The sequence below is a fragment of the Amia ocellicauda genome, chromosome 17 (genome assembly GCF_036373705.1).
Source record: "Amia ocellicauda isolate fAmiCal2 chromosome 17, fAmiCal2.hap1, whole genome shotgun sequence".
Classification (NCBI taxonomy): Eukaryota; Metazoa; Chordata; class Actinopteri; order Amiiformes; family Amiidae; genus Amia; species Amia ocellicauda.
The window spans coordinates 17,318,978-17,345,326 of NC_089866.1; the positions used below are offsets into that span (position 1 = coordinate 17,318,978).

At 39.5% G+C, this 26,349-nt stretch overlaps 1 protein-coding gene across 1 annotated transcript in view; it reads right to left on the reverse strand.

The window, feature by feature from the left end:
- The window catches only part of znrf3 (zinc and ring finger 3), a 70,737-nt gene that overhangs the window by 8,424 nt on the left and 35,964 nt on the right, over window positions 1-26,349 (reverse strand). The window contains exons 2-4 of the mRNA XM_066689326.1: window positions 23,416-23,538; window positions 3,072-3,146; window positions 1,212-1,343 (exon numbers count right to left, since the gene is read on the reverse strand). Coding sequence (XP_066545423.1) covers window positions 1,212-1,343; window positions 3,072-3,146; window positions 23,416-23,538 — 330 coding nt within the window. The remainder of the gene's footprint in view (window positions 1-1,211; window positions 1,344-3,071; window positions 3,147-23,415; window positions 23,539-26,349) is intronic.

Genomic DNA, 26,349 nt, shown 5'->3' on the forward strand with positions numbered 1-26,349 from the left:
ACTCAGAACTGGTGCCTTCTTTTTTTCTTAGATGACTTCAATGTTGCTTTGAAAAACAGTGATAAACTCGCTGTCAAAAGAAAATGTCAGGATTGTAAATTGGCGGCTGTTGTTTTGAGGGGGAGAAGTTATATATATATAAAAAAACAAAACAACCACTGATGTTTCGTAAAAATGGACGCATTCAATTAGCAATGGTCTCCACAAACTGTATGGAAGACAACATCCCATAATACACAGCAAACCTGTCCCTAGTTTCAGGTTTGAAAGTTCCTCCTTTTTTCTGTTTTTTTCTCCCCCTCACAACAAAGGTTTGTGAAGCCTCGTGCCTGCGGCGATCTCAGTGTGTTCCAAACCACTACCTTGCAAAACTATTCTTTTGATCTTCCGCTCCTCTTATCAATCAAACGGGGGCCAACTGAGCCCACGATAAAACAAAACCAAACTACCCAGAGACCAAAAAAGAAAAAAAAAAAAAAGGAAAGAACCAAACAGCAGGATAAAGACTTCAGCACTCTGCCCGCCGTTTCAGGAAGCAGAACTCCGAAGAACAAAGTCGAGCACAAAGCATGATTTACATATAAAAATAAATTCATAAGCAAAAGGAATCAAATCGTGGAAACAAGCCTTCAAAAAGCAGTTCTGTATTCAATATATGGTGGTAAGTAAACGACAGGAGTGGATTGAATTGCCGTGATGTGAATCTAGCGGAGATAATTAGGTGATACTCTATCCAAAGCACCAACATACAAGACTGAAGTTTATTTACCTCATTGCAACACAACCTATAAACAACATCCAGGTAAACTCCTTAGAAACAGCCTTGATTTGTTCAATATCACAGAAAATGAAGACGTTAGTGGATGAATAATATATATATATATATATATATATATATATATAGATAGTTTATTTTATTTAACAATAACGTATTACTATAATTTTTTTTTTTTTTTTCCTCTTCCTTAAAGATACAAACATGCAACACGCAATCTGAATATTGAATGCTTAATAAGTCAAGGAAACAGGCCTGCATTTGTTCCCAGCACTCTGCACCGGATCATTCCAATGTGATAGACTATTAATCCAAACTCAGCCTGCAGGGAATGGAGGCTTTAGCTTAAAACTCAGTTCACACTTTCGTATGGCAGAAAAAGAAAAAAAGGCCCAAAATCGGGCCATTTAAGGATAAAGTCAAATTTCACTGTTACCCGTGGCGGTCTGTGTTGGATCCTGGCTCGCGCCACTTTCTGTTTGTTCACAATGTTCATAAGCTTGACGGCGTCCGCACCCTTCACGTACACAACAGGCCTCTTGAGCGGGTCTTCTGAGCCTTGATTCAGCTGTAGGACAAATGCACAGGAGTTTGAACATTAGAAATGGCTGGCAAACCCCTCCAATGCAGTCTGCACTCGCTTAACCTCATTCACATTGGGATTTCCACGTAACACTTCTGTATAAACGTTTACACTGGCATGGCTTATCTATTAGGATGCTACGTGGGCATTGCATTGCCCTTAAGCATCAGCTCGTTAGCTAGAAGCACAAGTTAATGTAAAGAATCAGGCATTTGTATTCAAGCCAGGGGGAACATGAAACAGTTTTCAAAGCTCCAAAATCTACAAATCTCATTCTCCTTTCTACATTTCCCTAATTAAAGTACACTGAGCCTCAGAATTGTAAGAATAATCACTGTCAATTACTAATACAAATATCAAGAGCAACCTCACATACTGGGCCCATCCTTAAATGAAATTACATCCACAATGTTTTTGTTTTTGGTTCTGTGCTTCGAATTTGGATATATTCTACTTCCACTGTATACATTCTCAGTTGTGTCAGAGTCTGTCATTTAAAAAAAACTATAGGGAACGCCTGAAATTAGTGTATATTTTATCATTTTCCTCTGTCTGTGTAATATCTGTCATGGGTTCTACGCTGCCTTTTGCCTGTTGTGTCGATGCTATACCTGGATAATACATTCAAGATACAAGAATGCCTTTCGGTTAGCAAAACGAGCTCCTCCCAGTAGGAACTTCAAACACGCCTCAGACGGTTAATGGCGTGTTCCCGTGTGTGCCAGATTGAGGTGGGGGTTTTGAAGATATACATCTTTTATTAATGTGGCTTTTAATTTGTGCCCAAGGATTTTAATTATCACTCATTCCAGCGCGTCTCGTTTTCTTTGTCCTCCTACAGTGCCCTAGCCTGGCCTTTCAAGTTATTACTTCCAAAGCAGATGTTCGAAGATAGAAAGTCGATATAAAACAAAGAGGGGGAGAGAAAACGTACTAAGAATCACACATTTTAAACTGTTGTATACGGTTGCTGCAAAAGCCGTGTATCTGCACAGCTCACGGTTTATAAACTGCAGGAAATAGCACGTCAAAGTCTGGGACAGAAAGTATCAAAATAGAATAGGTCTGACGTCTGCTTTGATAGGAAGAAGAACAACAAAAATCACACTTGAAACATATTACTGTATTTGGAGTCACAGAAGTAATGTTCTTTGCTATCGGCGAACAATTCCAGCCCAGTTAAGAGTTCAATTAACTTGTCAAGGACGTTTAGTAATCGTATAGTAAGGCAATCCATTTTTAGGATTGTTATTCATTCCCCAAAATGAGCTGCAGCCAAAACGCACTCTGGAAGCAGCCAAGCTTGCCCACAGGATTTACAGACGCAAATCTGTGAAAGGGAAGATAATTCTTTTTGAGCAATCTCTCTACACGCTGCCTGGATGTTCGCACAGGAATGTCTCTGCTCGGCAAGTAAATGTACCATCTTCCAATAATTGAAGAATCGGGTCTCTCTTGACAAGGAAAAAGGAAAGAAATAATAGAAAATATCCATCACAAATCAGAGGCATCTCTAAAGCACTACTTGATCGGTCAAACAAATCGTTTGCAGCATCAAATTGTAGTTGGTAGCTGTTTAGAAAAGACAAATATCCCGTCACCGCCTTGTGCTTCCTTTCAAATAAAGTACAAGGCTGTGAAGACCTTATACTTCTTGAGTCGGTGCTTTTAAAAGGAAAAGAAAAAACGAACAAGCCAACACACAATCCACACCTGATCAATTGCGTCAGGGTTTTCAGAGACATCAAAGATGACAGCCGTTGCTCCCCTCTGGACCGCGCGTTTTGCCTGTAGGAAAGGAATAGGAAAAAGAGAAAAACTTAACGGAAAACATCAAGCAAAAAGGAAAAAGATGCTTTCATTCTAAAAATACACTTGTAGTGACAGAATGTGTACAAGCAGATTGCCAGGAGCTGTGATGATATTTTGATACTTTGCAAACTGTATAGGTTAAACTTTTAATCTCTGCTAATATAGGAACTGCTCTGGCATAGTCTCGAGGTAAAGTTAGACTCATTAGCCTTCAAAATTGATCTGTTTGTCTTGGAGGTACTTTAATTTCATTGAGAGCTGCAATCTTTATTATTGAGTGACCTCACTAATCAATCCACTGATTCATGCATTTATTTTGAGCTGTAAACATTCCTTCATCCAGCAGTGGATCGATAGAGACTGATGATGATGATACACATACATAAAAACATACATATATATTGATAATAATACAAAACATTTCACGTTCAGTGCTATGTTGTTAAGTCTGTGTACTTCATGTCCTTCTTATGTCCACTAGAGGTCACTCTTTCCTTTTTCATACACATACAAGTTGTCATTCATTCCCTGTAACGCACTTTCCTTTTCCTGAGTTCAACAAAGTTTATCTGAGACTGCTAAGAAAATAACCTGCATAAAAATGATATCTTTTGATCTTATAAAACTACATCAAGGATACAACGTCCGTACAGTTTTAGGTCCAACTTTATTAAATGTTACATTCGATACTACATAGCATGCATCTCGTAAGAAAGAAAACATGACACAAACACACACATACGTATAAATATAAAAAGTATTACTAGGAGCTAAAACAAATAATTAAAACTATAGTGTGGGGTGTCTAACAACACATGACAATAATTCAACAATATTCAAAAGTTATTCATTCATAAACTACAGAAGGTAACACCTATTTATTTTCTTCCTCATTAATATTAACATAATATGTTATTAAATAAGCAGTAAACTGTTGACCTTGCCTGCCTTTGTCAAACACTGGGAGATATTTACCAACATTAAGATCAGAAAGCAATTTTATTCAGAGTAATTTACATAAATGTAACAAATAATAAGCCTAGCATGCACAAAAAAAGCTTTCTATTTATATTCATTTCCACCCTATATTTGTTTAAGGCATTCCTTGACTGTGGAAATGGGATGGGATGGTAAGGATGAAGCTGATCCCTGTATTATTGAGTTTCCTGGTTTCATTCCGGCTTGCTCTGCGTTTAATAAAAATGTTGGGAGATCAAAGTGCCTGTAAGAGACGTGTTTTAATTCCATTATCGCTCGAATGATAAGTTCTGGAGGCCCAATTGGAAGAACTGGAGGACAGAGGGGGAGAGTACAGGGTGTTTGGAGTGGATGTGTTAGAGCAGACGGATGCCTAAAATGTTACATTTATCTGTGCGTGACACCGGATTTCACAGTTCCACAGCAACGTTGTTTGATTTAGTGCCCAGGAGAACGCTTCCAGCTCTGAAATAGATCCCCAGCCATGAGATCTCTCAGTTGTAGAGAAAAGCGCTTTTATTTAATTTGATATATGTTATTTGTTACTGGCACTTATTTTTCTTTTAAAATCCTTCCAGTTTGGTACTGAAGTGAAAATCAGAGGCGTGCAGTTTAGCATAAAAGGGTTTGCATAGCCAAGAAATAAATCCAGAAGCACAGGTTCGGCAAAGGAAAAATGAACCCATTTGATGTGCGTTTCCATCTCTGTGCCACTACTCTGATTCACGCTGGCCTGTGTCCACATGCTCTCACTTCATCACTGGCGAAAGGAAGTCCGTGGTCTGAAAACAAAACTGATAGACCAGGCTTCCCATTATTACAGGGTTCAAGGCGGAAGCAATTTGTGTATAGAAAGGTTTCTGTGACTGTACTAACAGGTTTAAATAAACTGCTGCTAACTCAAGGCGGATGATTCACTTGGCACCGGCGAGGAGGAGTGCATGCATTCTTGCTTCATGCATCGGCTCCTATCTTTAAACCGCTAGCAAGACAATGGTACCCATTGTTGCGATGCAGGCATTCTTTTAATTCCTAGAATTTAAATATTGGGACCTTCCTCAGCCAAAGAATGGGGAGAAGACAATCCTGAACAATTTCATTTTATACATATACATATATATATGTTTTGCAAATAATATGTAAGAAACTAGCATGAATTAACAATAAATGAACATATTAAGTATTGATTCTCAAGCTACTCCATTCTTTGGAAACTTGAGTTGAAGAAGTACAATGGGAGAGGTTCTCGCTCTCAGAAAAGGTAGTTTTCACTTCAGATAGACACTGTCGCTTCCTCCTCTCGCACAGGAACTCAAAACCACTGCAGTTTATATTACCGCCACAACAACGCATGGGAAACCAAGTCAAAATACAAATAAGACACACATGAAGCACAAGCCTTAGAACGGCACTAACCCCCGAAGTTGGAAAAGTCGTGTCCAGCTAAAGTTCAGTGAAAACAAACTAACAGAAAAGTGAAACAAAAATCAAACCGAGTGTAACTGGGCTCTGATATTTGAGCTGCTTTTCAATGTTTTATCTTGCTTTTTTGAATTATGTTTAAAGTGTTCCTCCTTTTAATTTGATATACCTCATGATCAAAAAGAAGCTGAGAGAATTAGCTCCCTCTCTCTCCCTCTCTCTCTGCCAGATCATTCTCGGCTGTAGCCCATTGAGCTCTGTCTGAGTCTGCCCCTTTGATGTTTGCTATCCCAGTTAATAATTAATAGCTCTTGGTAAAAGAGCTTAAAAAAGAAAGAAAGAATCTACATTTAGGCAGCCCCTGCAATGCAGAGACTTGCCTGACGACAGGAAAAATGCACCTTCAGGCACAGTGGGCCACACATAACTTATTTTCCCCCCAACGCTTTCAAAAAAACCTCTTTATTGTAACAAAAAGTCATCAGACTAAAAAGTGAGGAGGTTGTAGAGCAAAGTATGTCAATAATTGTCACAAGCTTACTCAAAGAAGAGCTAATCCCTGCTGCAAATATTAAAGAAAAAACTATGAATTACTGTATTGTCAAGGTTTAGGCGCAGAATTCATGGAATGAAATGTGTTTATCGTCTTTTTTGTGTGTAAGTTCTGTTAAGGAAATGCTGTGTGATCGAAGAAACATTTCTTTTCTACTAAATTAAGAAATAGCTTATGTCCCTTCTTAAAATATCGGACCCCCCGGCCAAAAAAACTATTTTATCTGTTCAACATTCAAAACAAAAATACACAGCATATGGTTTTATTTTTGTAACTGTTTCAGCAGGTTTATCTCACAGAACTTCGCCATAAAACACTGACAAAAGATCAGTCCAGGACTACACATATCCATGCATTTCCATTACGAGTTCCACAGGCTTTGGTGTATTTATAATAATGAAAATAAACAAAAGCCTATTTTCCCTTCCTGCCACCCTTCCATTCCCTCCAAATCACGGCCATTTTTTTTTGGTTCTGCCACGCAGGTAGGTTGGGCTTCACTGGAAACACAGTCCAGGGGGAAGCTTGTACTACCTCCAGATGGAAACTATCTTGTCTGAAATGCGAGCACGGTGAACGGCGAGAGTAGAGGTGGAAGGACCTGCTAGTCCTTACAAAGATCAGAGGAGAGTTCAAAAGGGAGAAGCCCAGGGTCTCTTATAACCGAGAAGCATCTCACAGAGCGAGAGCTATACATGTAAGCAGGAACACACCTGGGCTAACATAACAAACAAACACACAAAAACCCTACCGAACACAGTACACTCTTGTAAGATCAGGGGTCAACAGCGAGGGAAACCGGGGCAGAGAGATTTAGCACTTGGCAGAATGGAAAGGTATAGGTATGGAAAGGAATCCACACACATTTCTCTTCCGAAACAGTCGTATTGAAACTCCTGGCAGACAAAAACACAGCTGTTCAACACGATGAGACTTGGAGGGACCCCGTTTTCTGTCCGCAAGTTCTCGACACGCTTACTACGTCTGTCCAAGGAGAAGACCAGAATGCAACAAGTCGTCTGCGATAAAGTCAGTTTTTCTTTGGCAGAGAGTTCAAACCGCTTTGCTCGGATGCCAGTGCGTGAAGGCCACGACGAAAACAATGGCACAATAAAAGTTAGGTTTATAGTCGGGTGAAATGAGAAACTTGAGCATTACTAAAACGATGGTGTCACCAAGTTCAGTTTGTATACTGTGAATCCTTTGGTGTGTGTGTGTGTGTGGGGGGGGGGGGGAGCCAACTCACATGAAATTGCACGGTTAAAAATTAAACGGTTCAGAACCTACCCTGAAATTATACATAACGTTTACGTTCCTGAATCACAATCCCATTCACCACAAGAGCATTTAAAAAACTAGAATCAGAGGGATCAAAGCTCAGCGATCAGTAACTATGAATTAGTAATGAAATTAGAAGCCGTGTAATCGACAACAACACCCCATAATGACAGATTCCTCGTCAGCCTCTAGACCGAATCTAGACTGGAATGGCAATCCCAAAGACGGTACCTGCGTTGCCTAGTGGTATAGTTAGTTCAGTACAAAGGGAATTCATCCCATGTTTTCTAATCACTGATCTGCTCTCCAGGATTTAACTTAGGCTGACCTTCCAGATTCTCTTGGCAGGAGATCAAAGACTTTGAGCCGCAAGTCGAGCCCCCCCACCCCAACCCCCACCACCTATAATACTTTTTTCTTTTCCCTTGTATTGGCCCTCCTCCCTCCACCGAACAAAACCCCGTTCCCCTGCCTCCTGAATACCCCCGCTCCTACAATCCCCAATACCACCAAAACCATGTGCACGGACGCATATAATCCCTGTTTCACACGTACACACTTACCCACTTTGGTGATTTTTTTTTTTTAACTCCAAAAAAATAAAAGACAACAGTCTACCTTTCAGGGCCACAGCCTGTGCAATGACAAGAGAGAAGAAAAAAAAAAAAAAAGGGTTCGTGTGTTGAAGGAGAGGAGCTTTTTAATTTCGACACACAGCACTACACCTGCACAAAGTGTGTGTGGAGGGGGTGGGGGGGGACATTCGGTAGTGGCTCTGTACACCAAATTCTTTTCACGCTACTATAATAGGATACTCAACCCCCCCCTCAACTTCTGAAGTCAGAGAAGCCTGCTTTTAAGATCCAACTCTCTCACTCTCTCTTTCTCCACTAGTATAATTAAGGCAATTAAGTCTTCAGAAGGTTCTCCTCTACTATTATATTGTAATTTTATGTTGCCTCCTGGCTCTTCAGTTTATTAAAAGATAAAGGCATACTTCTGGTCCTCAATTCCAAGTTACCTGAAAATCTGATTCTTGTTTTCTCTGTCTTTCTTTGCAATTGTGGTGCCTCAGAATTATGTACATTCCCTGAGTAAAAACCAAGAAGGATGGAAGTCCTGGCCTTAACTCTTTTCATGCTGAATCTCCAAACTTAGCGTCATATACGTACATTTAGTGATCTATTTGGATTTGTTCGGTTGACTTCTTAGCCGGGGAAAAACAATAACAATCCAGATTACAGCATTACAAATGTATTGGAATCTTAAGTTAGAAATAGAGTGGAAAACAAAATTAAAAAAAAATCACTTTTAGGTCATACTGTACATGGTGAAAGAGGAAGGGAGGAATGCAATAAAACTTCTAAGCATCTTCGGTCTAGAATCGGGGCATTCGTGTGAAGAGGTTACCCCTAATCCTACACCCCCCACCCACCTTTCCACTGGAGAGGCGTTAATTAAAATATTACCAGTCCAGGCATGAAATTGCATTTGATATTTGAATATGGAAGGACCGTGTTAAGGCTACACAATTAACACCTATTCAAATTAAACTCTTCACAATTGTTTGCATTGATCACTGGGCAGGACCGCAGCGCCGGAGGGTGAATACATTCCACTGAACAGAACTGAAAGCTCCATGAAGATAATGATAATTTTTGAATATTAAAATTACTTTTGCTCACTGTCACCCAAATTTGACGAATACAAAAAAGGACCCACTTGTGATTGCCTTTCTTTTCTAGCGGTCCGGCACAAAATCACACACCAAAAGTTTTTTTTTCGGAAGGTCGCAAGAAAGATGGATTGTCCTTCCGGTGAAGCTTAATGTGTGGATGTGGGGAAAGTAACAGCAAGCTCTAAAAATGGCACAGATCTTTTGCAATTCCTGTAAAAGAGACAAAGGCCCTTCCATCTCCCCGATGGTATATTTACCGTACCGCAAATGTTGTGCCAAGTTGAGCACAAAATGAAGTTTGCCCAGTGATGCAAGAGCAGGTACAAAAGCTGGACTTTGTATGCCCTTTGCTTTAAGAAAGATTAAAAAATAATTTCACTATTTAATTTTGCTTCAGCGGGTCTAACAAGTTGACCAGGAAATTTCCTTAGTGCCAGGAGAAACTATTTCACACATTGAACTCCAACCATATTGACCAGCTTCATTGATCTACTACTGGTTGAGAGGCTTCACAAGAGTTTTCTACGTGTATCGATGTACTTTTCACCAACATAATTTCTTATTTCATCTTCCCATCTTGTATGTGTTTTAACTCTTGGGATCCATTCTATAGCTTCAATTGTCTATCTTTTGCATTTGGTGGCCAGGTAAGCACTGGTAGTATGCATTGATCAAATATTTTTCTATTTTAGGCAAATTGGTAGATTTCATATCTATCTATACTCAAATACACACACACATATATATATATATATATATATATATATATATATATACACACAAACATACAAAATATACAATACAACACTGTATATATAGTATACATACAGGAGCACTAGTAGAGTATTACATCTCAGTGTTTTGGTCTCCTTTGGCCAATGAATACAAATTGGTCACTGGCTCTTTAAAAAGTTGTAAAAGGCAAAAGCTATGACCTAGTTTGATAGTGATTCTTCCTGATCTGTGTATCACAGCAGAAAGGAACAGTATCTCTGTAGGGCAGCCATGTCACTAACAATTGATACAGTGTTGTGACAACCCTTACGAAATGTGACAGAACGCCACCCAGGCCTTTTCTCCACAGGTCAAGAACTGTACACACAGGTAGACTCACAACATCAGTTGGCTTATTCCGTTTTTTTCTTTTCATTGGTAAACAAGGAAGTTAACGATCACAGTTTAACGACGCACACTGCAGTTTGGTAGCCGTCTACCCAAAAGCTGTATACACATGTTCATTCTTTAATAAGATTTGACATTTATAGGAGTTATTTATAATTGTACCCATCCCCTTGGCCTAATACACAGGCAGAGTCTTCCAAATTAGGTGCCAATCACGTTGGTGGCCCTGTGAAGTAGTGCATAATTAACGTACAATAATTTCCGGCTAGGCTTCAGGAGTTTTAACCCTGCAGGGCTTTGCTTCATTTCAAAGTCCTGATACCAACTCGGGCTACAAGCCATCTTGGCAAAAGTATCCATCGAAAAGTAAAATCAAAAGCTTTGTTACCAGCCCCTTCATCTCTGAGAGAGATACTGTACTGTGTAGCAGGCATGTGCTGAACACAACAAAAAAGTCATCGGAAGAGCCCAGAGGGATAAACCAAAACGAGTCCTCTATCAAAGGCCTTTATTAAAGGAAGTTCTCTGCTTCAGCCTTGGTTTGAGAGGGAAAAAAAAAGTAATCTTTTGGGAGAAGAAAGAATGCATTGCGACGACCAAAGAGAAACGGGCTGTTCATCACATCAAGAACTTTTTAGAAGTGCAAGACTTTCTCTTTGACAGGGAGACATGACAAAGTCTTACCAAGTCCTATGAGACATACATTTTTCCAAAGTTTCTTGCTCTTCTTTTCTTAAGTGATCTATTTCCTTTTATATATAACTTAACACTCTCTCTCTCTTACATATACATGTGTGTTACACGTTTTGTTATAAACAACACAGTGCATGTGTGTGTATGCATTTATACACAAATATATTATATATATATATATATATATATATATATATATATATATATATATATATATATATATATATATATATATATATACACACACACACACACACACACACACACACACACACACACACACACACATATATATATATATATATATATATATATATATATATATATATATATATATATATATATATATATATTATAAAATTGTCTGTATTGTGTTACAGGTATTCTCCAAATCATATTACAAAGGCCTTAAACAAGTTAACTAATCAGATCCAGCCAAAGGTAACAACCATATATCCTATTTCTCACAAATGTAATTCAGTTTTCTTTGCTTACATTTTCTTTTAAAAAGTTATATTGATCTCACACACACACACACAGTGAATATATCTCATATATATATTAATATAAACTCCCTGCATTTTTACAAAATACATACATACATACATACATAAATCTCCCAGCTTCTCCTGTAAAATATGTATTCTTAAAACAATCTATAAAGATTCAAAGTGCTTGTTACTATAAAACGGTCTTCCAAGAAACTATTTGGTTGTGCCTTTTCTTTAAGATGTATATTAATACAGGAAGTGCACAGTGTCTTTAAAATAACAATTGGCAAGTTGTGGCGGTTGTGAACAGTCTGTGATCCAAGCTCTGAGACATGTTCTGTGTTTGCGCACAACTGCTTAAGAAAGCTCATGGCAGATTAAAGGGAAAATGTAAGGAATGTCAGAGTAATTATTTACAACTGCACGACTATTTACCCTACATTTGTTTTGGGCAATGGCAGTGCTTCTCCCGAGCAGCACAGTGGACACATGGCTGATTGCGGGAGGGCTATGAAACTGCCTAGAAACCTGGCATGCGTTCTCTCTTCAACAAGCCCCGATGCACAATCTACTGTTGCTATTCAGCTGCAGTTGCATAATCAAAAATTATACAATTGAGTTTCACCCTGCATGTGTGCTGGGGGCACCTCCAAAGGCATGTGAGTGCCACTTGGCAAGCAAAGAGCCCAGTGCGATCACAATCTAAACAACCCCAAATTCCCAGGACTTTGTAAAAAGCAATAATAATAATAATAATAATAATAATAATAATAATAATAATAATAATAATAAAAAAAGTAGTAAAAAAAAAACATTTAAAAAATACATTACTCTGTAATCCCACGCAAAACAAGATAGACAAAAAGTGATCGATCAAATTAATAAATTTACAGTACAACACACTCAATTTACTTTAACATAATATTGAAATATTGCATATTCTAGTTCAAACCTCTTTCTTACACTTTCTTCATTCCGGGCGAATTTAAAAAAAGAGAATTTGGCATTTTCACTTTGTCTTTGTTGTGCTAAAGCCTGCTTTGGTACTCCTGTATAAAAGAAGGCCTTTGTAGGATCCATAGAGGAAGGTTAAGGAACACTTCAGGGCAGAGAGGAGCACAGACTATAAAAAGAAGAGCGGGGTTTTATTAGTCGCATGCCTTGTTATGTAGTTTGCCAGGTTCAAATGCTAGCATGGAAGAGAAAACTACATTTTGAATAGAGGAATATAAGCATCACATGGGTTTTACTCATGCGTTGATTCAATTGGTACACTTTCTTTCCTCCTATACATTCTGGATATACTGTCTTATGTCAATAGGTATGGGTCTCACACCAGACCTCCAATCATCCTACTCTTTTGGAAGTGAGGGATTGTGTGTGTGTACACTATGTGACCGTGTCTCTGGGAAAAGAATGCTTCAAAAAACTAATCAAAGTCATAAAAGGTAGAAACCATGGTATCACCCACACTTTCTTTGCATCCTCTAACCAAGAATCCAAAACAATTGCTAATCAAGCTGGGCAGAGCCTTTGAGCTTGTAACTGATGCAGCCTGACGGAGCCCTGACAGCCGGTAATGGACAACTGCTAATTAAATTTCCGCTCTGTATTTTGGCGGTTCGTTCTTCCAGCACTTGTTTCCATCAAAAACACCCTGGTGTGTACAGAAAGGAACCAAACTTCCTTTCCTGTTGGTTATTGTTTTAAAGATAATGGCCCCTGTATCTGCTCCACATCAACAAGGAATAAAACACTTTTTTTTTTTTTTTTTTACTTTAATTCATAAAATATCTCAACATTTTTTTCCTTTTCTATAATCGCTTTGGAAACCTACAGGGAAGGGTCATGAACTCCTTGCTGAGTAATGTAACTTGAAAAGCAGAAGGAGGCTATAATATTTATTTTCAATTTACTTTGAATGTTGCTTTTATAAGCACAGACACAGAACATATGCCAAAAAAATTTAATATTTTATGTTTTTTCCATATCTCATTGATGCTGTGGATACAGTCCATGTTGTACATTTGTCTGGGATTCAAGAGTTGCTCTTTATGATAAGATAGGAACTATTAACATATCAAACTTAACAGACGGAGAAATAGTAATTGACCTGAAACAGAAAGTCTCAGGTCTAGGAATTTAATAATTAAAGAGAGGAATAAGATATGCAATATTAATAAACTAAGGAATGAGATTGCCCAGCATGTCTAAAATGGGTCTCATGACTCATGTCTCTGAATAGAGTATATATCAACTGTGCCATTCATAAAATAATTAAATACACAGGGAAGGATAATCTATACCGTCTGTTGTCTTGGTCTACATTAATGCAAGGGGTTACTGATTAACAAATCAGAGACTTCAGTCTGTTAATGTACAATTCACCATCTGCTTTCAAAAGTTTTGGATTGCAATTGCCACTCAGTTTTCAATCTACACATCTAAGGCCCAAAATAAATGATTAAACTGACAAATCTATACATCCAGATTTGGTTAATGGCAGGAACATCTCAGATTTACCATAAAGATACTTAGGGAATAATATGGCCTAACCACGATACGACACAAGGCCTGTTTAGTGTCCAGTAAATAAAATGCTGTATGTTTATTGTAGTCGGCAATGCAGTAGAATGCTGCTAATTACAATTTAACGACTGTTCAATAATTTACAACTGGTGTAAACTAAATAAATAGATGACTCACTGGCTCGAATAGATTGGTGAGTATGGAAGAAATGTAAGGTGGCATCTTGGGATGAGGGGAGAAGAAGTTTAAGATTTCTTCCCTTATTTAACATGATTCCATTTACAACCTCAAAACACCAACTTTTTTTTTTAGCCTTTTGAGGTTGCAATGGCCTACAGAGCGGGCAAACATCCTCGGTTAAAAATAAATAAAGATCTTTTGGCGTTTACACAGTACTCCTTGCATCTGGAGAGAAGTCTACATTCCAAGTTCTTCACTGCCGTACTGTACAACAGTAGCCACTTGCAGCCACATCTTTGGAAATGCGGTCGTTTAAAGTGTGTGTGTCGGTGGGGGGGGAGGATATATATGTTCAGGTAGTGGAATTATGGCAGGCATCTGAAGTCGCTAATTAAAGGGGGATACATTCTGCCGCCTTCTTTTCCTAATCTTCTCCCTTGAAGCTGCCAGAGGGACTGTGTCTCTGCTTGCATGAAAGAGGTTCCATGTCCCTTTGTAATGGTATCTGCTTTTGGAAAGGAGTATTCTCTGGGCAAACACAGCAGGCCAGGACAGTGCCTTCAAAACTTTAGAGCCCTGTTCCTCCAGAAGATTTAACCCCTTAGAGACCAGCACAGTCTGAGAAGATGGGGGGTGGGGCAGAAAGCATCCATGTCGCTTATTCATGAAGTTTCCCTCGGATTCTCTCCGCTAAACGCTGCTGTCGGAAGCACTACTACAGGTCAAAATCATAAAAAAGAACAGTGTAATAGCACTTGTATTAGTGAAATGAAAATAAACTGAAACCTGTGAAGTTTGGCTTGCATGACAGGCATCAAAGCCTCGACTGCCACACCTAATTGTTCTTCATAAAGCATCAATCTGGACCCACACCCCTGACCCCCTTTCCCTCCACCTTGTGTTAAAAACAATCCATGAGAGTTTGTTTTTCGGTCTTCTTTAATTTGGCAAGTGCTGGTGGAAGCAACTTCCCCAGCCACGATAATAAAAAGGAAACAGGCCTTCAAGATTAAAGCAGGATGGGTATGATTGTAATTAAAAAATAACTGAAATAACATGTGGCATGCATATCAAAGGTATACATCAAAAACACTGTTCCTCAATCAAATGGGAACACTAGTCGAACTAGGAGCTGTTGGTTTTCCTTCCAATTAGGGAAAGAAAACACCAGAATCAAGAACTGGAACACACCGCACATAATGACTGCACCTGGAATTTCTGAATAATTCAGAATCATTTTTCAGGTTTACTGTATCACAAAAAACTGGTTTTCCAATATAATAAGTTTCTCTCTCTTTTTTATTTATACAATTAGTATATATAATATATATTTATATAATTTATATAATTAGTCACAACAAACCGAGCCTTTACATACTTATTTTTACCAGTATGTAACGTGCAGCTTAATAAAGATGTTTACAGTTCAACGCAATATAGAAAATTGCTTCTTGCTTATACCAATTTATTATGGTAAACAAGAAACATTTCCACAAGGAATCAGCAGGTTTGAATAGTAAAAGCGAAAGCCTGGGGGGATTTTAATTTACTGAACCCTGCCGAGTACTGCACAAAATAATCAGACTGAACAGTAAACTGCCTTGGGATGTAGCAGCATTACTGTTCGGGTTAAGTGGCAATAAAGCAGCATTAATATGGTCTAATTCCAATAGGATAGATCGCATTGACTATAGGGCAAATATTGATGAACGGTTACAAATAAAAATAAGTGAACAATGTTTTCAGTCAATTGATAAGACTTGCTTAACTCTGGATAACTGACTGCAAACCTGTTGATTGTGATACCGTTTGTGGTTTATACACCCACTGGGGACGGGGGGGAAGGATAGACATAACTCATAAGATTTTAATCAGACATTTTACAGAAATCATGAGGTAAAAAAAGTTCAGGTAATTCCTATGAGATGCACTTGACTCTCTCATAGCACCAAACATCCTTCCAGAGGGACACAGAAGTCTGATGTAACTTAGCCCTCATCTCACACACAAACACCCTCGCACACAGTAAATGGGATCTGGAAATAAGCCCAGTTTCCTCCTCTCATCCAGGTGTGTCTGCATCCCATTCTCCCAGGTTCTCGCCTCTCCCTCCATTAGCTCAGCCTCCCCGGTCACAGCTGGTCTGCCCACCCCCTCTGCATCACAAAGGAGGGCTTAAATCATGGGCCACCCTCCCCAGAGGAATCCCCCTGATGTGAGCCTGCACCGAGCGTGAATGGGGTAAGACCCGGCGCGGCAGGGTTTCACAGCGAGGAAGCGAGGGGCAAAACAAAGCTCGGGCTTGTGGTGAAAGCGGCCAGTAAAGATTGATTAACCCCCCACCCCCCACCTCCCACCTCCCACCTCCCTCACTCTCGTTTTTTTTTTATTTTCCTTCTTTATGCCCATCCTAACCTGCTCAACTCTTCAAAGCGCTCCTCGGCTTCCCAGCATGCACAGCCATCCCGGCTCTCAGCTGCACATTCCCGTCTCGCTGTACACCGACCACAAAGTAATGAAAACAGTTCACAACATAAGAGGATCAAAACGGTGCATTTTGTTTTGGTCTGTCGTCCTCCATTTTATAGCGCACCTCCTCTCCTCCAGATCTCAGGTACTCCTAAAGCGTTTTGAAGACACGAGAGTGGAATCTAGAGACGTTTAGAACTGTAAACTAAGTCCTTGTCCGAAGTTGGGTTTAAGTTTACCTCATGCGCTGTGCTTTTTTCCTTTCATTCCGTTTCTCTTTTTCTCCTTAAGTCCCCATGGTTTCTTCTTTTTTCTTCTTCTTCTTCTTCTTCTTCTTCTCCTCCTTCTTCTTCTTTTCTTAATAGAGGCCTGAGCGGCAAAGTATAATAATACTCATTGTGCTTTCTATTGAAAGCAGAGTAATTCTACTCGGGGGACGGCTCACTTTGAGCCACATGACATTGGGCGCTTCCCAGTGACCATGGCAACAGACTCAGTGGGTTCCCAGCTTGTGAACCCGTGATTTCATACACGGGGCCATGTGGACAAAACACGGCCTACGGGGATAGAACTCCGTCTGGCAAGGGGACGTTCGACACCCTGCTAGGAAAATCTGGCAAGATAATATCGGCAAGTCGAGGCAAGCACAAACGTGAAAAGAAAGCCCGCTTCAAAGTTTCGGGATATATCTCCTTTGTCAGCACACCCTATCGACCTATTCAAAAGCTCATCAGATCAATAAATCGTGAGGTCATTTCTCCGACAAAGGCCAAACCGAGGCAAAAGGACCATAAAGATTAGTTGGAGAAAAGAAAAAGACAAATTCCCAGAGTACATTGATGTACTTATCTCTCCGCATGAGAACTTTGATTACTCTTTAAATAAAAAGTTATCTTCCGCTGTCGAAAAAATAAAAAGAAGGAAATCAAAGACGAGAGTGGTTTTTATCCAATGACCAAAAAAGGGAGAATTAAAATAAACCTGCATACTAGGTTATATTATTACTTCCATAACACGTACATGGTTCCAAACTGTAATATGCAAGTACAGGACAATACAGAATATATTTTGGAAAGCTCCTTCACAACAGCAACAACAAAGCAAGCTCTACAGATACTTCAACAACTACACCTTCCTCCACTTGCCCACCAACAATTAACTTTTACACGCAAAACTGAAGAAAAACGCACACTTGACACAGCATTGCGTCTGATTCAACAGTTGATTCTTAGACAATACAGGAACACAAATGCAACGATTCTGTACATGGGGTAATATTATCTCGTCGTGTATTTTTCTTTGTTGTCGTTTAGTTAATGCTGGAACTTTCTCCACTTAATTATATGTAATCATGGCAGACAAATAACCTTTAAACGAGTATGACACAGAATACGGAAATCATTAGGCGTCTAATTTAGGCAGGGAGAAGCCAGCACTAATCATTTGCAGTACCATGTCCCTGTAACAGCAGGAACACTCTTCCACAAATGACCTAACCATCAAAATGACAAACCACCCTCTCATCTTGCTGTCTGAGCATAACACCACACAAAGAATCCCCAGGAACACTAGGATTAATCTTCACAAAGGACAAAATCATTTAAAGTAATGATAAACAGTAAAAGTATTGTGTATTTCCCCTCAATGGGTTATTGAGAACTGAATATGCCCTTATTTCGTGGTATGTAAACCCATCTGTACTGTAGAGCAAAACGCCTAAATAAGAAATGTACTGCATTATGTTTTGCACATAAAATATCAGCACAACAAGTTGTTGTAATAGCACAGAAGTGAATGCACTGACTAGTTGATTTAGGTGAATATAGAAAACATAATTTACACATTGAAGGCTTGATGTTTATATCCTCCCAGCACAGACATAATATTTTTATCAGCTGTATTGATATAAGAGAATTGATTTTATTATGCTTCATAAAAAATAAAAAAAAATAAAAAAATTAAAAGCATAAGAAGTCATTAAAGAGTAAAGTTTTTATGATGCTCTTTATTTATCTTTTCCTCACATTTTTTTATGATAGACTCCTTGGATGGAGAAAAAGATTAGAGATTCAAAGAACAGACTCTGGTTAATTATAGTGTCTGGAAGCCAAGCGTTTTTGTGAAGAGTCCTTTTAACTGTGCTGGTAAGGACAGGGAAGCGAAGCGGAGACTTCTTCGATACAGGTTTTTTGTTTTGGCTACACCAACAATCTGTTTTCAACCTAAATAAGAAGACATCAACACCCTCATTCACATATCTGGTACAAATAATCATTAGCAAAATGGATCACTGTTATAAACTGTTCACCCAAATCAAATGCACCGAACTTCTGGTAGTTTCTTTTCTTCCAATTCCAGAAAAGGACATGCAACTATAATCAAAAGGACAGCATGAGTGCTCTTTTTATACCCGGTACCTATTGAGAAATGCATGGCCTGCAATGCAATTTTCAACACACTCCAGAACAAATTGTTGAACACAAAACTTGCTGTATGTTGAGCTGGCAGTTTTCTACAGAGATAGTCATTAATGCCGAGCACTAATTTGAAAGGCAATTTTACAGTAACTAGTAAGGTACAAGATAAAGAGTTCATAGGCTACACTGTACACCCACATCACATAATTACAGCAAAGTGCTAAAATACATCACAAATTCAAAATAGCCCTACCCACATCTGTAATTAAATCAGAGCTGTAACCACACACGTGATCACTTCAACTGGAAGACACTGTAGGCACCAGCTCCAGGTGGGAAGATTTCCAATGTTTCGTGTCTCCCGCTTTGAACGAGACACGCAGCAAGAGTTATTACTTTGAGTAACGTAACCAGTGCCAGAAACGTATCAAAGACCCATAGAACGTTTGATAAAAGCCATTTATCTCAAAGGCTTTTGATTAGTCTAACCTGGAAAAATAAACTTTAAAGATAAAACTCTGGGGGAGAGCAGGGAAAGAAAGTTTCGAAAAACCTCCAACCCGGCTAAGACGTTGAAAGATATGTAAAGCCAATGTTGACTGCTGTGTTCTTGCTGTATTATTTTTGCTGTGTATGAAACGATACATAGCTGCTGTGTGTGTGTAATGGGAAGTGGCAGTTTCACATCCAGCTAGGCATTCATGGAATTGGTGACATATTGTGCTGTAGGGTTGTGTCCCCGTCTCAATCATATGCTGGTCCAAAATCGACATGGTTTCCCATTAAAACATCATTAGAGAAATAATCTGGAGCTATAGAGGAAGAAGACATTTACCATATTGATCAATACAGGCTTCCTTGAACTAGTACATTGGGAAGGATCTGTCAAGTCAGTTAAGCCACTAAGAAACATATTCAAGTTGAGGAATAAACACCATTTATTTGCAGATTTAAAAAGTACTATATACTTTATCAAAACAAATGTGTTCTTCATACATGGCAGACCCTAATAGCTCTTGTAAAGACTAGGAGCCCACATCCTTTACATCTTAATGATGTAGTGATGTACCAGGATAAGCGGTTTCAAAGATGGATGGATGGAAGTTTCAGTTCCCTTCATATATTTTTGTAAATGCACCTTCTTCCAAGGTGGGGAAATGGGAGCAGCAGACCTAATTTCGGTGTGAAAGCTTTACCTGCATAATGCCTATGGAAAACCTCTCTTTTTTTATTGTCATCTCCCTTTCTAACTGCCCTCTCCCCTTTGCTGTGTGCCAAAAGTGATCTTGATCTGAAAGCCACTTAGGTATGAAAAGGAGCAGCTGTTTGCTTTGCCCCATCATTAGACATGCTAACTTGTCTGTGACATACATCACACTGTACAGGGGCGCTTAACCTCAAAAGAAGGCAAGTACATGATCTATAATTAATAGTGATTGATGAACAGTTTTGGTGGCCTCAGATGGCCCCGGCAGAAAAGCGCAATTCCTCCGGGATCCTGAAAGACATTCTAAACACAGCTGCCTGCCGGCCAGCAAATTCACATGGGAAACGTGGGGTGTGGGGGGGGGGGGCGGGCATCAGGCTTTTCTGATGGCACCCAATCCGATCCTACAGAACCGTCCGCTACGTGCCAGGCAGAGTCTAATTGGGTTCCACTCCCTGCCTACTCTGATAGAGATAAAGTGCCCCCAGCCCACATACTGACACATATCTGCAGACATTGTCGGTCGCCACTGTAATTAGGAGATAGAACATGCGCCCGGGATAAAAAGAGCCCATTTGAGACTCGCCTTATGTGTCAGTTGGACTGCAGTGATGCTTGGAAAGGACGACATCATGCTGGCAAACTACAAAGGGGCCCGGGCCGCTGTAATGATGCCATGATTTAATATTCCAGTCTGACTTCAGGTTCACGGAGGGCCATTTGAGGAAAACAGACGCAAATACAAGATACAGATTTTTAGTTTCTTAATAAGTGAATCCACTGCTTATTAAAATATATTGCATTATTATATTATATACATTTCTTTAAATGCATTGGATTTAGTCACATTTCCTTCAGATTTACAGTAAATTATATAAAGTAAGAAGGGACAGCTGTCAATATTATTACGGCTAGACCAATAAATCCTTAGCACGGAACTGAAATACTTCATCACACATTTCACATTAAAGCAAGACCACAAAAGGGTTATGTCTTGGTAATGGTTTATTACCTCGATGATGATGATTTTTTTATTTGAATTATTCATGAAACTGAGTCCACTTGCTTTCAGGATGCATTCATTTAGATAACATCCTAAATGAGTCAAATGTCCAGTGAGACCTTTATCGTAAAAGAGCTTATTCTTGACTCGTTCTCTTGGTGTGCAAGAGTTGGAAAGGTCGAAGGTTAACAATGATGCAGCTCTTACTGGTCCACAGCAGGATGGTGAGCAGAATAACAGGATTGATATGACACCAGCATCAGTGAAGCACCTTGAAGAGACTCCAACAGCAGCTGTAATTTATTTATGTTTTGTTTGTGAAGGAAATAATTCAAAAGCTAACACTTCATTCACTTGTGATTTTGGGGTGAAAACGGTGAGTATTTTTTGGCTTCAGTTGTCTTTTAGATGCTTGTCGGAATAGAGCGATTAAAGTTAGCTTTTTTTTTTTTCTTCATTTGAGTGCAACGTACTTTTACTTATACTAAAAAAAACTCCAACCTGCAATGCGTCTGTAGTGTGTTTTTTATTTGTATGCATCTTCCTTTGACTCTCCTGTCCCATAAGGGCTTGTGCACACACCACTGCTGTACTGTTTGTCCTCAAAAAGTGGCAGCTAAAGTTCAGGAAAGGGCCACCATCGCTCTCCACACTGGGATGAGAGCTAGAGAAACAAGCTTTATGCAAAGACTGGCAGAGACAGATTAGGACGTCTGGCAAAAGTGGCTGGGAAACTGGCCTCCAGCTGTGCAGGTCCCAAGCAGGGATTGTCAAGATGTGACAATGAATTCCTCTCTAATTATAGCACTGTCCTAAAAAAGGAAGCCGTTTTGTCTGTTCTAATGAGGCTACTGATGTTGTAATGAAGATCATTTTCAAAAGCTTTGAGCAGCAAGCGCTGAACTCGCCTCGCCATACCAGGGAGGCCGTAAGAAAAGAAGGGACACACACACACACACACACACACACACACACACACACACACACACAAAAAAAAACAGTCAGTGTTTTGAAGATTTTGATTCAGAAGATCATGTTAGGGGACCTTCGGTATCAATGCTTAGTAATAGCACCCATCATTACAGGATTAATGGTAACAGTTACTGTAAATCACTACAACCATAGAAACGTGCCTTTAAAGCCATGTGACTTCAGTAGTTCAGTCTATTGTCTCTACTGTCACTAACAGTGTGAGCACTTGCACAAGAACAGTGGAGAACTATACTGTATGCTTGATTAAAGTAACGGTTATAAAGCACCATTCTAACTTTAACTGAGTGTGTGCAGGGTGGAGGTGGATGTAGAATAAAACTATAAAAACTGACTCGTATTTTCCAGCTCTAATAAATACAAATAAATAAAAAATAAAACTGTCTGATCATAAATCAGTCCCCAGGAAGCGAGGGAGGGACGTCAGTGAGATGAAGAGGCAATTAACCAAACGAATGGCTTCCTGAACCACACAAACCAACCTCACCTGCCCACCTGCAGCAAAACAGTATCCAGAGCGGGCGCATTCTTTCATGCTGAATCGCTCGGCTTTTAATTTCTCCTGATTAATTAAGCAGATACCAGCTGTGTACTGAGGCACACGAGGAAGGGAGCTTTTACAGAGCAAAACCTGTCTTTTAGCAGCACCGCTTCAAACGAATGCCTGGAACGGCGGCGGTTTTATCCGACCGGCACCGAAAGTCTCTCCCTGTAAAACAGTCCACAGCGACGGCCCTCTGCCCTGTTTTGTAATAAGCCTCTCGGTTCCATTCTCTTTATGTCGCCCTTGTTTGTTTTATGAAATTGGGAATTATGTGCTTAGGATCGTCCACACAAGAGAACACATTTTCCTCATTGTCTGCAGATTTCATGGCAGCAAACACCGTTAATCCCCCTAAATCGTACTTGACTTCCATCAGCTCTCCCGCCTAATTCTTCCCCGTCTGCTATGAAGCTGATTTGTGCAACCGTACAATAAGTTTAGCTCCACGCGGATGTAAAGAATGGAAACAAATAAAAACAAAGCTCCACAAATGGATAAAAAAAAGTCAAATCGAGAAACCTGTTCTTTCTATTAACCACTTATGATCGTCCGCACTTGTTGCCGGATTTGAAACCCCACAACACCCCAAGTTTTCCTTCATTAATATTTTTGATGTGGATAAGCATTCTTTCCTCTGAAAGAAAAGCAAACCACCAATCCTCCATACTGGTAGTAAAAACCATCTTCTTACCTTTCCCAGGACAGTAAGACAGCTTGGATCCAGTTCAGGCTGTTCCAGTTTGACCACACCAACCCAGCCATATTCATAGAGGTCCTCTTCGTCATTATTGTTACACAGTCCCAAAGGGTGCATCTAAAACGGAAGAAAAGGAGACAAGATTACCCACAAATCGTTCCCTTTAAATGCAGGGTCTCTGAAACGCGTGATCTGCAATATTGTCCTTTGTAAAGTAAAGATAAGTTCTCAATCCTATCATAGAAATTGTCACCCACAAATTTCTCCTCAAACTGAAGTGGTGCAACTCAAGAACTACTTACTGGGGAAAAAAAAAAAATTAAAACTTTGGAAGAGCAGCCAGAGGTACTAACTTTGAAATGTTATTTAGCAACACTATCAACGCTTCACACACAATTGACAATTAAACAGACTCCTCCGCACGGTTTCCAAGTACTCTCGACACACACAAAAACAAATCTCTGTTCTGAACCGGGTTTTAGATGACACGGGCGCCACACAGACTGGACATTAAAGTGGGGGGAAAAAAGCGTATCCCATGTGAATACCTTCAAAATCAGTGGGATTGTGCACTGTCACCGTCTGCAAGAGGCACCTTTCCAACGGTTCTTTAATTAAATAGCTTTTGTGTGTGTGTGTGTGTGTGTTTTTTTTTTTTTAAATGAAGTTAATTAAAGAAAAGCTTTGAGGTTTCCTCATCAAACACATACCAGTCAAACCCTATCAGACTATCTAAAGTTGTGCCCCCTTGGTCCTATTCTAAATTGCCTTTAATTTCTCCACAAAACACATTAAGCGCACAGAGGAGGTTTGCCTGGGAGATTAGCTGCTGGAATGAGAGACAAGACTGATGCTGACTCATTGGGAAGGCTAGAAAATTGGCTGGGTTTACAATCCAAGACAAATTTTATGTGCCAATAAAAATAATTCAATGGGCATCAGAACAGCATGGTCAGAAACAAACTCAGAAACATATGTTACAGTTAAATGATCAATATCAATCAGCTCAAGAAAAACGAGTCACTTCAAAGGAAGCGTATTGTGTCATTGTTCTTCAGCGTACAGAATTGTGATTTTTAAATCGCTTATGAAAAAAAAACTTTGGGTTAAGCGATTGTTTCCTAAAATAAACAGGTGCTTAGTTTGGTTATCCTCTGAATGAATAATATGTATGTCCCCCAAATCCTAGCCTGTGAATATCCATGTATAGAGTAACCAAATAAAGTGTCGTGCTGTTAAGGGGCACAAGATCTTGCCTGAGACACTTCTTAATCACTTCAGGCTTTGAAGAGCACAGTCTTTTTTTTTTTTTTTTAATCAATTATTAAATGGGAGGTTGAGCGGGAACATTCTCAAGGGCAATACTCCAGGCGATGAAAATGCAAAGACGTGAACACAATGCCGGGCTGTTTGCATGACTGGCTGATACTACGGGCTCTTTCAACATACATATTGAACATGCTGCAAAAAAATACTTGATTTCTCACACAAAAAAAGGGAAATGTCCGAGCACTTTTAGAGCTTAAAATAGAATGTGCTTTTCAACCCGCTCGTTCAAATGAACAGGCAGCAATCACCACCCAACATCTGGCAGATAAAAAGCAGGTAATTTTGTCATCTAATAGAAAGAAATGGATTAAAGCCTCAGTTAATTCTAAAGCTGATTAATGGCTAAAGCTGCCTTCTGTTCCACGGCTTCGCTGCACCCTGGCTTAGGAACACAGAGTTACTGAATTTGCATTAAAGTTGCCAAACTGACCTGCTCTCATTTATCCTATTAGCCCAGTGACCAAACAATCCCCCTCCCTCCCAATAAACCAGCTTTGTAGCAGTGGCGCCAGAACAGCTCTGCAGCCTTAGGGCTACGGTTGACCTCTGATGCCCTTTCCATCTCTGACCCCAAGACCCTTGTCTATCACTTTAAAGCTCATTGGGAGTGCAACAAGCCAATTGAAAAGGCATTCAGTGGTCGACCACTTCCAAGGGTCCCTCCTCTCCATGCCTACTATTATGAACTCTTGACTGTGTCCTACTATCTAAGGTGCACATTGTGACGGATTATTTTTCTCCCCCCACGGCAGAGGCAACAGAATGAATTGTTCACATAAAGAGTACTTCACACTTAATACTGAATTGTTATTACAGTGTTATAAGTGTATAAAATGTATAGAACAATCCCAAGTGGGTTTTTTTTCCCCTGTGGCACGCAGTTCAAAGGTTAAAAGACGAATAAATAAATACCACACCTTCAGGTCAGAGAAGAACAACAACAATAACAACAGAACAAATTAAATTCAAACATCCCTTTGCCGAACATCCAAAGGGCCCCAGGAATGACAGCCGATATTATGTGTCGCAGAGTCACAATGAGAATAGGAAGGGGAGTGGTGCCCAGCGCCAATTCACACACAGAGGTTGGCGGCAGACTTCTCTTATTCACTATCCTACTCCTTTGTTCAATCGGGAGCCATATTAAAAACTAAACAACACCCCGGACAATGGCAAGACAAATAAAGGGCTTGCAATATTGATATGTATCGAGGATCGGGCTACAGTTCAGCAACATTCCTGTGCTCTTTCTTGCGTGTGTGTGAATGCCATGACTGGATAAAATCACTCGTATAGTAAAGAAGAATGTCCACCTTAAAGACACTGCTGATACAAATAATAATAACAGAATAACAAGACAAGGGAGGCAAAGTTATTTTACATAATTAGAATTATCTGCTTTACTGAGAAATTCTAATAATCAATACATACGGACTATTTTGCATCACTGACAGTCTGGTTGTAAACTCATGCTTTCTTCAAATGTATAACTGGATCCTGACTTAAAAGCTGCATATCTGAAATTCTTAAACCCGGCGGTTTTTGAACAGATGGTGATAATTAGAGCATAATCTAAATCTTAACTATTCAACACTGAAA